At 34.9% G+C, this 14,969-nt stretch overlaps 1 protein-coding gene across 1 annotated transcript; it reads right to left on the reverse strand.

Moving 5' to 3' along the window:
- Positions 1–7,039: 7,039 nt before the first annotated feature.
- Positions 7,040–10,122, reverse strand: LOC133850013 (uncharacterized). The gene is made up of 2 exons (XM_062285975.1): positions 9,732–10,122; positions 7,040–8,668 (listed from the first exon to the last, which is right to left on the reverse strand). The coding sequence occupies exon 2, from the start codon at positions 8,643–8,645 to the stop codon at positions 7,677–7,679; it is 969 nt and encodes a 322-aa protein (XP_062141959.1). The 5' UTR covers positions 8,646–8,668; positions 9,732–10,122; the 3' UTR covers positions 7,040–7,676.
- Positions 10,123–14,969: the final 4,847 nt, after the last annotated feature.

Here is a 14,969-nt window from a genome sequence, read left to right on the forward strand (position 1 = left end):
AGTTTTTGTTCAATTTTCATATGTTGAAATTTTTCGTCATAGTGAACTCACACGAACCTCATATCGTATGGCTGCATTCCAAAGGGCCAAAATTCACCAAGTAAAAAAAAATTTTTTTCAAGCTAAACTCAAAAATTATCTCATTATATTAATAAACTATATAAAATGATATTATAAAAGTTTTTTGTTCAATTTTCATATGTTGAAATTTTTCGTCATAGTGAACTCACACGAACCTCATATCGTATGGCTGCATTCCAAAGGGCCAAAATTCACCAAGTACAAAAAAATTTTTTTCAAGCTAAACTCAAAAATTATCTCATTATATTAATAAACTATATAAAATGATATTATAAAAGTTTTTGTTCAATTTTCATATGTTGAAATTTTTCGTCATAGTGAACTCACACGAACCTCATATCGTATGGCTGCATTCCAAAGGGCCAAAATTCACCAAGTAAAAAAATTTTTTTTCAAGCTAAACTCAAAAATTATCTCATTATATTAATAAACTATATAAAATGATATTATAAAAGTTTTTTGTTCAATTTTCATATGTTGAAATTTTTCGTCATAGTGAACTCACACGAACCTCATATCGTATGGCTGCATTCCAAAGGGCCAAAATTCACCAAGTAAAAAAAAATTTTTTTTTCAAGTTCAATTTTCATATGTTGAAATTTTTCGTCATAGTGAACTCACACGAACCTCATATCGTATGGCTGCATTCCTAAATTTTTTTCAAGCTAAACTCAAAAATTATCTCATTATATTAATAAACTATATAAAATGATATTATAAAAGTTTTTGTTCAATTTTCATATGTTGAAATTTTTCGTCATAGTGAACTCACACGAACCTCATATCGTATGGCTGCATTCCAATAGGGCCAAAATTCACCAAGTCAATTTTCATAAAAATTTTTTTTTCACACGCTAATCGTATGGCTGCATTCCAAAGGGCCAAAATTCACCAAGTAAAAAAAATTTTTTTTCAAGCTAAACTCAAAAATTATCTCATTATATTAATAAACTATATAAAATGATATTATAAAAGTTTTTGTTCAATTTTCATATGTTGAAATTTTTCGTCATAGTGAACTCACACGAACCTCATATCGTATGGCTGCATTCCAAAGGGCCAAAATTCACCAAGTACAAAAAAATTTTTTTTCAAGCTAAACTCAAAAATTATCTCATTATATTAATAAACTATATAAAATGATATTATAAAAGTTTTTTGTTCAATTTTCATATGTTGAAATTTTTCGTCATAGTGAACTCACACGAACCTCATATCGTATGGCTGCATTCCAAAGGGCCAAAATTCACCAAGTAAAAAAAAATTTTTTTCAAGCTAAACTCAAAAATTATCTCATTATACTATCGGCCAATATTGTGGCAGTTGGAACTTAACTTTGTGTTCTGGAGGATCAGTATCCTCTAAGTCTGTGAAAGTCGTACGCAAGTGAATTTCGTTTCTTTGCCTGTGGTTTCACAAAACGGTTACTGAAATTAAAAGCTTGTTTTTAGGTCAGAATAGGTCAAGCTTGGCTGTATGTTTTGGAGGATATAGGTACAGATTAGGCCGAAAAATGCAGTAATCTGTTTAAATATTGGCCAATGTTGTGGCAGTTGGAACTTAGCTTTGTGTTCTGGAGGATCAGTATCCTCTTAGTTTGTGAAAGTCGTACGCAAGTGAATTTCTTTTATTAGAAACAAATTAGGCCGAAAATTGCTAAATAGGCCAAATTCAGTGGCGGTTTGATATTTTGTATTGAATTAAGAGGCAGATTGTGACTAGTATAGTTTAGTGTTGTTTTTATTTAGTTTAGTTTAGTATTAATTGTATTTATTTATTTAGTTAATTAGTTAAGTTAAGTTAAGTTAGGTTAGGTTAGGTTAGGTTAGGTTAGGTTAGGTTAGGTTAGTAATGTTTGTCAACTAAGTGACAGTTTAATATTAAGGCAGGAAGCTCATATAGTAACTGGATTTTTCAGTTATGTATTTCGCAGAACCTTATTTAAGAAGTTGTTGTTATTTGTTTTAGAAATTGGCCGAATTTAGCGGCAGTTTAGTATTTTGTTAAGTTAAGTTAAGTTAAGTTAAGTTAGGTTAAGTTAAGTTAAGTTGAGTTAAGTTAGTAATGTTTGTCAACTAAGTGACAGTTTAATATTAAGGCTGGAAGCTCATACAATAACTGGATATTTCAGTTATGTATTTCGCAGAACCTTATTTAAGAAGTTGTTGTTATTTGTTTTTAGAAATTGGCCGAATTTAGCGGCAGTTTAGTATTTTGTTGAGTTAAGTTAAGTTAAGTTAGGTTAAGTTGAGTTAAGTTAAGTTAAGTTAAGTTAAGTTAAGTTAAAAAGTTGTTGTTATTTGTTTAGAGTTTGGCCGAGTTTAGCGGCAGTTTGGTATTTGTATTAGGTAGGAAGGTATTATGTAATTAATCAATTAATTAATTAATAATCAATCAATTGATCAATCAATTAATCAATTGTTTTCCAGCTAATGTCAGGGTTATTGTGTCATTGGAGTGTAGTTTGTGGCTAGGATATTGGTTTGAGTATAAATTTGAGAGCTTTGAATTATGTGTACAAGTTCGGTTGTATTTAAGTGGTTAAAGGAGCTTATTTGGCGCTCAACAGTTTGGAGTTTATTTTTGAGGTCTCTGATTTCCCTTGTAAGGAAAGTTATGCTGGCTGCACTCATGGGGAAGTTGAGTATAAAGGTGCGTTCAGTGGTGTCTGCATCAAAAGGCAGTCTAGATTGGAGGTTAGATATTTTTTCAGCAAGTTCTCCTTTTTTGGCAAGGAGGGTACTTATGATGTAATTTCGCGTTTCTTGGTTAAGGCTTGGGGGCTGTGGAGGAGCAACTTGATTTCGGCGAGGTCTAATATGCTTGTTGATTTGGGCAACATATCTTTGTCGACTGTTAGCCAGTCTTATGGGGATGTATGGGGAGAAAATAATTCTTCTGGCTTCAGGATTGTAATGGTTAGTGAGTCTTTCAGCATATTTGTCTGAATGTTTGGTGTAGACTTGGTCTATTGTTTCAATTTTAAGTGTTTTGTGGATTTCACTATTCCGGGTAAGGAGTGGAACTTGGGCAATTTCTCTGAGGGTAGTGTTTTGGAATACTGTTATTTTTTGGACTTGGGTATGGCTAGCCAGTGAACCCCAGATAGGAATGGCATATTGCCATATGGGGGAGATTAGTTGTTTATAGAGTAGTGTTTTGGATTCAGTTGGGAGTTTGCTATTTTTGTTGATGAGCCAGTTTAATTGGGATCTACGGGCTTTAAGTTTAGTGACTAGAGAAGCCATGTGTTTACAAAAGGTGAGTTTTTGGTCAAGTTGAACTCCTAGGTAAGGATGGGAGGTTTTTGTTTCAATAGGTTGTCCCATTAGTTTGGGACTAATTCTTTGGGCAGTAAATTCAAAGTCATTTCTTAGAGTGAAGAGGACATGTGCTGTTTTGTTTGCATTTATTTTAATGCACCATTTATTAGTCCAGGTTGAAAATTCATTTAGAAGTGCTTCTACTTGCTGGATAGCAGTAGTGGCAGAGTAGGAGGTTGACATAAAAGCCGTGTCATCGGCATATGTTGCTACTAGAGAGCCTATGGTGGTTTCACGGTGGTTAAGGGCAAGGGTACCTGGGTCAGGAAGATCAGAAGTGTAAATGGTGTATAGTATAGGGCCAAGTACACTTCCTTGTGGAACCCCTGCCAGTATATTTTTGGGAGTGGATTTTGATATTGGGTTGCATTCAACTGTGAATGTTCGGTTTGTGAGGTAGTTTTTTATTATGGAGTAAAGTTTAGGTGTTAGGATTGGTTTTAATTTATAAAGGAGGCCAGGGTGCCAAACTCTATCAAAGGCTTCTTGTATGTCTATGAACACAGCAGAGCAGAAGAGGTTATTTTCATAGGCTTTGAGTATGAATTGGGTGATTCGTGCCAGTTGTTGATCAGTTGAATGTTCATAGCGGAATCCGAATTGATGGTTTGGGATAAAGTTTTTGAACGGTGGGTGTTCAAACATTCGTTTTAGTAATATTTTTTCAAGGATTTTTGAAAATGCTGAGAGGAGACTGATAGGTCTGTAGGAGTCAAGTTTTTCAGTTGGTTTTCCTGGTTTTGGAATCATTGTGACAACAGCATGTTTCCATTGGTTGGGGAAATGGCCCAGGCGTAATGAGTTGTTGAAAATCATGATTAAATAAAGCAGGACTCTGTTTGGGAGTAGTTTTATAATTTTATTGTCTATTTTGTCTAGACCTGGGGCTTTGTTATTTAGTAGATTATTAATTATTGTTTTAACTTCGTTAATAGTTACTGGGCGAAAGGTGCAATTTTGGTGGTTATTGATAATATTAATGGATTCTTCAATTTGTTGCCTTTGTTGTGGAGTATTTAGGAGAAGAGGTTTGAATCTAGATTCCAGTTGCATTGAGAAAGCCTCTGCTTTTTCTTGGGCTGTCTTGCACCATGCACTATTATCATTTTCAGATTCTGTGTAGTGTTTTACTGGTAAGTTTGGGGCTGGTTGTCTTTTAATTTGTTTAGTGAATTTCCATAATTTTTGGAGACTATATCGGTCTTTGTGGTCTATGTTAGTGAGTGTATTGTTTAATTTCCTATTTTTACTGTTAATAAGAGCTTTCTTTAACTGGTTTGATGCAATTTTGTGGAGGTGTCTGGCTGAGTTATCTCTTAGTATGAGGTGATTGTATTTGTGGCGTTTTTTGATGGTAAGTAAATTTTGTATGCGACGGTTTGGGGTGTATCTTATACGGAATCTACTGTTTAGAGGAAGGTGAGAGTGAGGGTTTGAAGCGAATGCAGCAGCTTGGTGGATATTGTGGGTAAGTATGTCAACTGCATCATCTATGTCATCTGTAGATGTTATTTCTGTGTTCAGGTGAGTATTTTGGTTGAGCCAAAGCAGGAATTTTTTGATAGAAGCATTTTTATGTAGAAGAGTTGTTTTGATTGGTATTACTAGAGGAGTTTTTCGAAGGTTAATGAGTAAAGGGAGGTGGTCAGAGCCTAGGTCAAGAGTGGATTGGATTTGTAGGCAACCATGTGGGATTCCACTGTAAATGCCAAAATCAATGGCTGAGGGTCTTTTCCGTTGATCGTAGGGAAAATGTGTGGGAGAGCCCGTAGAGAGGATATTGTAGTTATTATTTCTTATACAGCTTAGCAGTTGGTTGCCTCTAGGGCAGGCACGGGAATTGCCCCACCATTGGTGTTTAGCATTCCAGTCGCCTGCCACTAGGAAGCGGTGCCCAAAGATACTGAGCATTGTACTGAAGGCCTCACAGGTGAGTCCTCTGATTGGGGGGCAGTAAATGGCTGCGATGTATATATTGGGTGCATTTTGCAGGGTAATGTTTATAGTAGTGCACTGTATTCCTTGTGTAATGAAAGGACATTGTGCTGTATGTTCTATATTTTTGTTAATTATAATCATGGTTCCGCCTCGCTTTTGATTTGAGGGGTGGTTAGCATGGTAGGTTAAATAACCATTTATTTGAATTGGGTTATCTGACGTTGTGAGATGGCTTTCAGAGATGAGTACTATGTCTATTTTATGTGAAAGAATGTGGTCTTCAAGTTCTGTGATTTTGTTAGTGATGCCGGCTGCATTCCAGGCAAGAATCCTAATGTTGTCAGGTTGAAGTGAGCGACTGGTAGACATTGTAAATCCTGTATTGTTAAGGTAATTGGAAGTAGTATTAATTTTAGTTATTATCTTATTTAAAGGTTAAGGAATTAAGGGTTTAGGATTAAGCTTCCTAATTTGGATGATTACATTTAAATAAATTTATTTATGGGGTCAGATCTATTCCCACAATCAATAAATCAGAATGTATTTGTAGAGACTTTATAATGGCTTTATTGTAATTCAAGTATGTTTTCAAAAACAATATCTATATCTTATTATCTTGAGGGAGTAATTTCAAGTCCTTATCCAATCTAATCAAGTTACATCTTAAGTAGTTCAGAGTAAGTTATTATTATTAAATCCAAGTCAAATCAATACGAAATTAATATAATTCAAATCAAATTTAAATGCAAATACAATATGAAGCTAATACAAAACTCTTTTCTTTGTTTGTTTTTTGTTTTGAGTAACTCAAACCAAGTTAAGTCAAATCAATTAAATCATTATTTCAAATCAAATTCAAATGCAAATGCAAATACAATACAAGACTAATACAAAAGTCTTTTTTTGTTTGTTTTTTGTTTTAAGTAATCTAAATCAAGTTAAGTCAAATCAATTAAATTATTAAATACAAATATAATACGAACTAATACAAAACTCTTTCTTTGTTTGCTTTTTGTTTTGAGTAACTCAAACCAAGTTAAATCAAATCAAGTAAATTATTATTTCAAATCAAATTTAAATGCAAGTATAGTACAAAAATAATACAAAACTCTTTTTTGTTTTGTGTAATCTAGGTTAAGTTAAGTCAAATCAATCAAATTATAATTAAAATCAAAATTAAAATCAAATTAAGTGCAGACATAATACGAACTAATACAAAACTTTTTTGTTTGTTTCTTTGTTTTGAGTAAATCAAATCAATTAAATTATTATTTCAAATCAAACTTAAATGAAAATATAATACAAAACTCTTTTTTGTTTTGTGTAATCTAGGTTAAGTTAAGTCAAATCAATCAAACTATAATTAAAATCAAATTCAAATGCAGACATAATATGAACTAATACAAAACTTTTGAGTAACCCAAATCAAGTTAAATCAAGTCAATCAAATTATTCAAATTATCAAATTATCAAATTAAATTAAATTATTATTATTCAGATCAAATTTAACTGCAAAAATAATACTAAATTAATACAAAACTCTTTTTTGTTTTGTGTAATCTAAATTAAGTTAAATCAAATCAATCAAATTATTATTTCAAATTAATGTAAATTAAGTTAAATCAAAAGTTAAATTAAATCAATTAAATTCAAATGCAAATACAATACGAAACTAATACAGAACTCTTTTTTTGTCTTGGGTAACTCAAACTAAGTCAAATCAATTAAGTTTGGTGTTCAAGGATTTAATTTCTGTCAGAGCATCCTTTTGTTTGTTGGCCATCTGCCTTCGGGATGCTAATTTGTAGAAATGGCAACCGCGGTAGGTTGCCACGTGATTTCCTCCGCAATTTGCACACAGGCCGTCTATATCCCGGGGCTTTGAGCATGCGTGTGAGGGGTGCTTACCAGCACATTTAAAGCAGGTAAACTCCCTTGCCTGGCAATCCTTCATTACATGTTCGAAGCTTTGGCACTTGTGGCATTGGTAGGCTCTTCTTTTGGTGTTTGGGAGCTCGACTGTGACTTTGTAAGGACCAAGGGTTTTGATATTTAGTACGTTTTTGTTGTTAGTCTGGTTTACTAGGTCTGCTTTAAAGGCGTTTGTTGGTTGACCTGAGAAACCTCCCTTTATATTTGTTATGTGGCAGGGTGTATGTCCATTCATTTTTTAGTTGTTCCGAAATCCAATTGATATCAGTTGCAGCGTGGAGTCCCTTTATGATTATTCTATACCTTTGCAGGTCACTGCTGTTTGGTATTTTGTATTTTAGTTTTTCATCGAAACAAAGCTTCTGGAGTCCAACATGGGTGCCAGAGTCTGAGGCTTGGATCTCAAGTCCAAGTCCCCGTGTTTGCTCTGACTTGAAACCCATTTCCAAACTGCTGCGCTGCCTTGTTTAAAAGGGAATCCGCGTTGGCGATATAGGGGATGATTATTTTTAGTAGTTTGTTTTCATTTTCCTCGTCGTTTCCGTTGTCTGTTTCTGTTTGGAGTCCCAAAGTGGCGGGAGCTTTATGTACCATTGTCCATTTAGACCTCAGTTCATCACCGCAGTCAACCTCCCCCTCGCTGATGCTCTCGATGTCAATGTCATGTCCTTCAGGATCATTCTTTTTTATTGATTCCTGCTGCCCCTTGGGGATTCTTGGGATTTTTGTGGGTTTTGGGTGTGGGATGGGAGAGACGGATCTCTTTCCAAGTAAAGAGATTCCCCTAACTCCAAGCCTTTTGGCCATCCCAACCTTGACCTCCTCCTTGATCCCGCAACCTCCGACACCTTCATTGCTCACGCCGCTTTGGGGCACCAGAACGACGGGGACTTTGATTTCAGTACCGCAGTCATCATCTCCCTCGCTGATGTTCTCAATGTCAACAATTTTTTCTTTGGGACTATTCTCTTTGGTTGGTCTTTGTTGCTTTTTAGGGTTCTTTGGATGAATATTCGGAACGATGAGTTTCTTTCTAAGAGTAGGGGCTCTCTCGATGCTACGTTTTTTAGTAATACCAGCTTTGACTTCCTCCATGTCACTATTAGAGTTTTCAGAATTTGGGTTATTGTTTTTGGGCGTAATTTGAATAATGGTTGATTTATTGTCAATTTGATTTGGCGTCTTTATTTTAATTGGTTTGGCTTCCTCCGTGTCACTGTTAGCCTTGTCTGTATTAGTGTTAATTTCTTTTAGTTCTAATTTGGCCAGGAACTTCTTGGCTTGTTCTTGAATTTCTTGTAGGACTTCAGAATTTGGGTTATTGTTTTTGGGAGTAGCTATAGTTGGTTTATTGTCAGTTTGGTTTGGCATCTTTCTTTTCTTTATTAATTATTCTGTTCAGACAATAGAGTAGAGAAAATAAAGCAAAAACGGTTTTCTTTTTTATAAGATTGTTATATAACAGGTAAGTTGGTTTGAGAAAGATTATACAAGTGTGTGGATTAGATCTGGGTAGTTTGGTCCTTGTGCATGCATATATGTCTATATGCATGTATGCGCTGTGAGGACATTTTAGAAATGTGGTGACAAGTGCGGCTTCCCAAGTGGGATAAGGTAAGGTTGACAGCAGCAGCAAACAGCAATCAGAGTATCACCAGTGTTTTAATATTAGTAGTTTATTAATTTATTTTTTTGTTTATTAGTTTGTTATCTATTATTTTTTTTTTTTTTTTGGTATTAATTATTATTTATTTTTATTTATACATGTATACACATACATATACATATACACACCCACACACATATACATATATATATATACACATGTGAGTGTATGTTTGTCAGCTGGGTGACAGTTTTTATGTTAAGGCGGGATGCTCGTACAGTAACTGGAAATTTCAGTTGTGTATTTCGCTAAGCCTTGTGTTAGTAAGTTATTATTAGTTGTTTTAGTATTTGGCCGAATTTAGCGGCAGTTTGTGATTACTACAGTTTATTTTATTTTTATTTTTATTTAATTTAATTTTATTTTAATTTTAATTTTATTTATTTATTTATTAAATTATTATTTGATTGATTAGTTGTTTGGCCGACAGTTGCAGCAGTTGATATTATTTAATTTTGATAGTGATAGCGAGAATATATTTTAATATAATTTGGCCGGGATTGTGGCAGTAGAGAATTTTTGGCCGACAATTGCGGCAGTTAATATTATTTTTGATTTTTAGGTGAAGAGTTTTATTTTTGTTAGTCGACAGCACGACTTCGCTATTTTGCTGTTTTTGTTGTTGTTTTTGCTGTTGTTGTTGTTGTTGCCGCCGCTGCTGCCGTACACATATAAAGCGCGAGGAAAACTTCTTTCCCGCTCAAATAAAATATATATATAATTTAAAGAAAACAAATATACTGATTGGGTGTATATGTATATATAAGTAAGTTATGTTGGTATGTAAATACCTTTTCTTGCAGCAAATAGTTTATTGAAGCGACGTTGGTATGTAAATACCCTTCTTGGCAGACAAATTATTTATTTATTTTTATTAATTAAAGCACACACGACAACACACGCGACAAAGTCAGAGATTTTGATTTTGTTTTGCTTTTCCGAGCACTTGCGCTATGTTCGACGAACTCAACACGACTGTGAAGGGTCTGAGTGTGTGAGACGTAGAGAAGAGAAAAGAAGAGAAGCGAAACGACCAAGTCCTCGCGCATACGTATGTACATACACATGTACATACGAACACATGCAACGAAGACACTCAATAGAGACATTTTCATACACATATACATGTGTACATATGGGAGAGAGGGGGGGCAGTGGTAGTAGGAATGAGGCAAACGTATGATCGGCGCGCGACCGTTAAGAGAGAGACAGCAGTAATGTATGTATGCATATTAGAATGTATGCATATGTATGTATATTAGAATGTATGTATATTAGAATGTAGGCAAGCAAGCAACGGCGCCAACAATATTTTAACAAACAAATACAACAAGAGCGAAAATATATTTGTAATCATTTAATATAATATGATTTGGCCGACATTTGCGGCAGAAGAAAATATTTGGCCGACATTTGCGGCAGTTAATATTATTTGATTTTGATTTTTATTTTTGATTTCCAGGTGAAGAGTTTTTATTTTGTTAGTCGACGGCACGACTTTTCGTTGTCGATAGTTATATCGCCAATTCGCTATTTTGCTGTTTTTTGTTGTTGTTGTTGTTGTTGCCCTGCTGCTGCCACACATATATAAAGCGCGAGGAAAACTTTTTTCCCGCTCAAATAAAATATGTATGTATAATTCAAAGAAAACAAATATGCTAATTGGGTGTATATGTATATATAAGTAAGTTATGTTGGTATGTAAATACCTTTTCTTGCAGCAAAGTTTATTAAAGCGACGTTGGTATGTAGATACCCTTCTTGGCAGACAAATTATTTATTTATTTTTATTAATTAAAGCACACACGACAACACACGCGACAAAGTCAGAGATTTTGATTTTGTTTTTGCTTTTCCGAGCACTTGCGCTATGTTCGACGAACTTAACACGACTGTGAAGGGTCTGAGTGTGTGAGACGTAGAGAAGAGAAAAGAAGAGAAGCGAAGCGACCAAGTCCTCGTGCATACATAGAACACATGCAACGAACACATGCAACGAAGACACTCAATAGAGACATTTTCATACACATATACATGTGTATATATGGGAGAGAGGGGGGGGCAGCGGTAGTAGGAATGAGGCAAACGTATGATCGGCGCGCGACCGTTAAGAGAGAGACAGCAGTAATGTATGTATGCATATTAGAATGTATGTATATGTATGTATATTAGAATGTATGTATATTAGAATGTAGGCAAGCAAGCAACGGCGCCAACAACATTTCAACAAACAAATATAACAAGAGTGAAAATATATTTGTAATCATTTAATATAATATGATTTGGCCGACATTTGCGGCAGTAGAAAATATTTGGCCGACATTTGCGGCAGTTAATATTATTTAATTTTATTTTTGATTTCCAGGTGAAGAGTTTTTATTTTGTTAGTCGACGGCACGACTTTTCGTTGTCGATAGTTATATCGCCAACTCGCTATTTTGCTGTTTTTCGTTGTTGTTGTTGTTGTTGTTGCCCTGCTGCTGCCACACATATATAAAGCGCGAGGAAAACTTTTTTCCCGCTCAAATAGAATATGTATGTATAATTCAAAGAAAACAAATATACTAATTGGGTGTATATGTATATATAAGTAAGTTATGTTGGTATGTAAATACCTTTTCTTGCAGCAAATAGTTTATTGAAGCGACGTTGGTATGTAAATACCCTTCTTGGCAGACAAATTATTTATTTATTTTTATTAATTAAAGCACACACGACAAAACACGCGACAAAGTCAGAGATTTTGATTTTGTTTTGCTTTTCCGAGCACTTGCGCTATGTTCGACGAACTCAACACGACTGTGAAGGGTCTGAGTGTGTGAGACGTAGAGAAGAGAAAAGAAGAGAAGCAAAACGACCAAGTCCTCGTGCATACGTATGTACATACACATGTACATACGAACACATGCAACGAAGACACTCAATAGAGACATTCACATACACATATACATGTGTATATATGAGAGAGAGGGGGGGGCAGCGGTAGTAGGGATGAGGCAAACGTATGATCGGCGCGCGACCGTTAAGAGAGAGACAGCAGTAATGTATGTATGCATATTAGAATGTATGTATATTAGAATGTATGTATATTAGAATGTAGGCAAGCAAGCAACGGCGCCAACAATATTTTAACAAACAAATTAACAAGAGCGAAAATATATTTGTAATCATTTAATATAATATGATTTGGCCGACATTTGCGGCAGTAGAAAATATTTGGCCGACATTTGCGGCAGTTAATATTATTTAATTTTATTTTTGATTTCCAGGTGAAGAGTTTTTATTTTGTTAGTCGACGGCACGACTTTTCGTTGTCGATAGTTATATCGCCAACTCGCTATTTTGCTGTTTTGTTGTTGTTGTTGTTGTTGTTGCTGCTGCTGCTGCCACATATATATAAAGCGCGAGGAAAACTTTTTTCCCGCTCAAATAAAATATATATATAATTCAAAGAAAACAAATATACTAATTGGGTGTATATGTATATATAAGTAAGTTATGTTGGTATGTAAATACCTTTTCTTGCAGCAAAGTTTATTGAAGCGACGTTGGTATGTAGATACCCTTCTTGGCAGACAAATTATTTTGTTAATTAATTAAAGCACACACGACAACACACGCGACAAAGTCAGAGATTTTGATTTTGTTTTTGCTTTTCCGAGCAATTGCGCTATGTTCGACGAACTCAACACGACTGTGAAGGGTCTGAGTGTGTGAGACGTAGAGAAGAGAAAAGAAGAGAAGCGAAACGACCAAGTCCTCGCGCATACGTATGTACATACACATGTGCATACGAACACATGCAACGAAGACACTCAATAGAGACATTTTCATACACATATACATGTGTATGTATGGGAGAGAGGGGGGGGGCAGCGGTAGTAGGAATGAGGCAAACGTATGATCGGCGCGCGACCGTTAAGAGAGAGACAGCAGTAATGTATGTATGCATATTAGAATGTATGTATATGTATGTATATTAGAATGTATGTATATTAGAATGTAGGCAAGCAAGCAACGGCGCCAACAACATTTTAACAAACAAATATAACAAGAGCGAAAATATATTTGTAATCATTTAATATAATATGATTTGGCCGACATTTGCGGCAGTAGAAAATATTTGGCCGACATTTGCGGCAGTTAATATTATTTGATTTTGATTTTTATTTTTGATTTCCAGGTGAAGAGTTTTTATTTTGTTAGTCGACGGCACGACTTTTGTTGTCGATAGTTATATCGCCAACTCGCTATTTTGCTGTTTTTGCTGTTGTTGTTGTTGTTGTTGCTGCTGCTGCTGCCACACATATATAAAGCGCAAGGAAAACTTTTTTCCCGCTCAAATAAAAAATGTATGTATAATTCAAAGAAAACAAATATACTAATTGGGTGTATATGTATATATAAGTAAGTTATGTTGGTATGTAAATACCTTTTCTTGCAGCAAATAGTTTATTGAAGCGACGTTGGTATGTAAATACCCTTCTTGGCAGACAAATAGTTTATTGAAGCGACGTTGGTATGTAAATACCCTTCTTGGCAGACAAATTATTTATTTATTTTTATTATTATTAATTAAAGCACACACGACAACACACGCGACAAAGTCAGAGATTTTGATTTTGTTTTTGCTTTTCCGAGCACTTGCGCTATGTTCAACGAACTCAACACGACTGTGAAGGGTCTGAGTGTGTGAGACGTAGAGAAGAGAAAAGAAGAGAAAAGAAGAGAAGCAGAAACGACCAAGTCCTCGCGCATACGTATGTACATACACATGTACATACGAACACATGCAACGAAGACACTCAATAGAGACATTTTCATACACATATACATGTGTATGTATGGGAGAGAGGGAGGGGCAGCGGTAGTAGGAATGAGGCAAACGTATGATCGGCGCGCGACCGTTAAGAGAGAGACAGCAGTAATGTATGTATGCATATTAGAATGTATGTATATTAGAATGTATGTATATTAGAATGTAGGCAAGCAAGCAACGGCGCCAACAACATTTCATCAAACAAATATAACAAGAGCGAAAATATATTTGTAATCATTTAATATAATATGATTTGGCCGACATTTGCGGCAGTAGAAAATATTTGGCCGACATTTGCGGCAGTTAATATTATTTGATTTTGATTTTTATTTTTGATTTCCAGGTGAAGAGTTTTTTTTTTTTTTTTATTTTGTTAGTCGACGGCACGACTTTCGTTGTCGATAGTTATATCGCCAACTCGCTATTTTGCTGTTTTTGTTGTTGTTGTTGTTGTTGTTGCCCTGCTGCTGCCACACATATATAAAGCGCGAGGAAAACTTTTTTCCCGCTCAAATAAAATATATATATAGTTCAAAGAAAACAAATATACTAATTGGGTGTATATGTATATATAAGTAAGTTATGTTGGTATGCAAATACCCTTTCTTGCAGCAAATAATCTATTGAAGTAACGTTGATATGTAAATACCCTTCTTGGCAGACAAATTATTTTTGTTAATTATTAAAGCACACACGACAACACACGCGACAAAGTCAGAGATTTTGATTTTGTTTTGCTTTTCCGAGCACTTGCGCGATGTTCGACGAACTCAACACGACTGTGAAGGGTCTGAGTGTGTGAGACGTAGAGAAGAGAAAAGAAGAGAAGCGAAACGACCAAGTCCTCGCGCATACGTATGTACATACACATGTACATACGAACACATGCAACGAAGACACTCAATAGAGACATTTTCATACACATATACATGTGTATATATGAGAGAGAGGGGGGGGCAGCGGTAGTAGGAATGATCGGCGCGCGACCGTTAAGAGAGAGACAGCAGTAATGTATGTATGCATATTAGAATGTATGTATATGTATGTATATTAGAATGTATGTATATTAGAATGTAGGCAAGCAAGCAACGGCGCCAACAATATTTTAACAAACAAATTAACAAGAGCGAAAATATATTTGTAATCATTTAATATAATATGATTTGGCCGACATTTGCGGCAGTAGAAAATATTTGGCCGACATTTGCGG

Source organism: Drosophila sulfurigaster, unplaced genomic scaffold, assembly GCF_023558435.1.
Source record: "Drosophila sulfurigaster albostrigata strain 15112-1811.04 unplaced genomic scaffold, ASM2355843v2 ctg94_pilon, whole genome shotgun sequence".
NCBI classification, from domain to species: Eukaryota; Metazoa; Arthropoda; class Insecta; order Diptera; family Drosophilidae; genus Drosophila; species Drosophila sulfurigaster.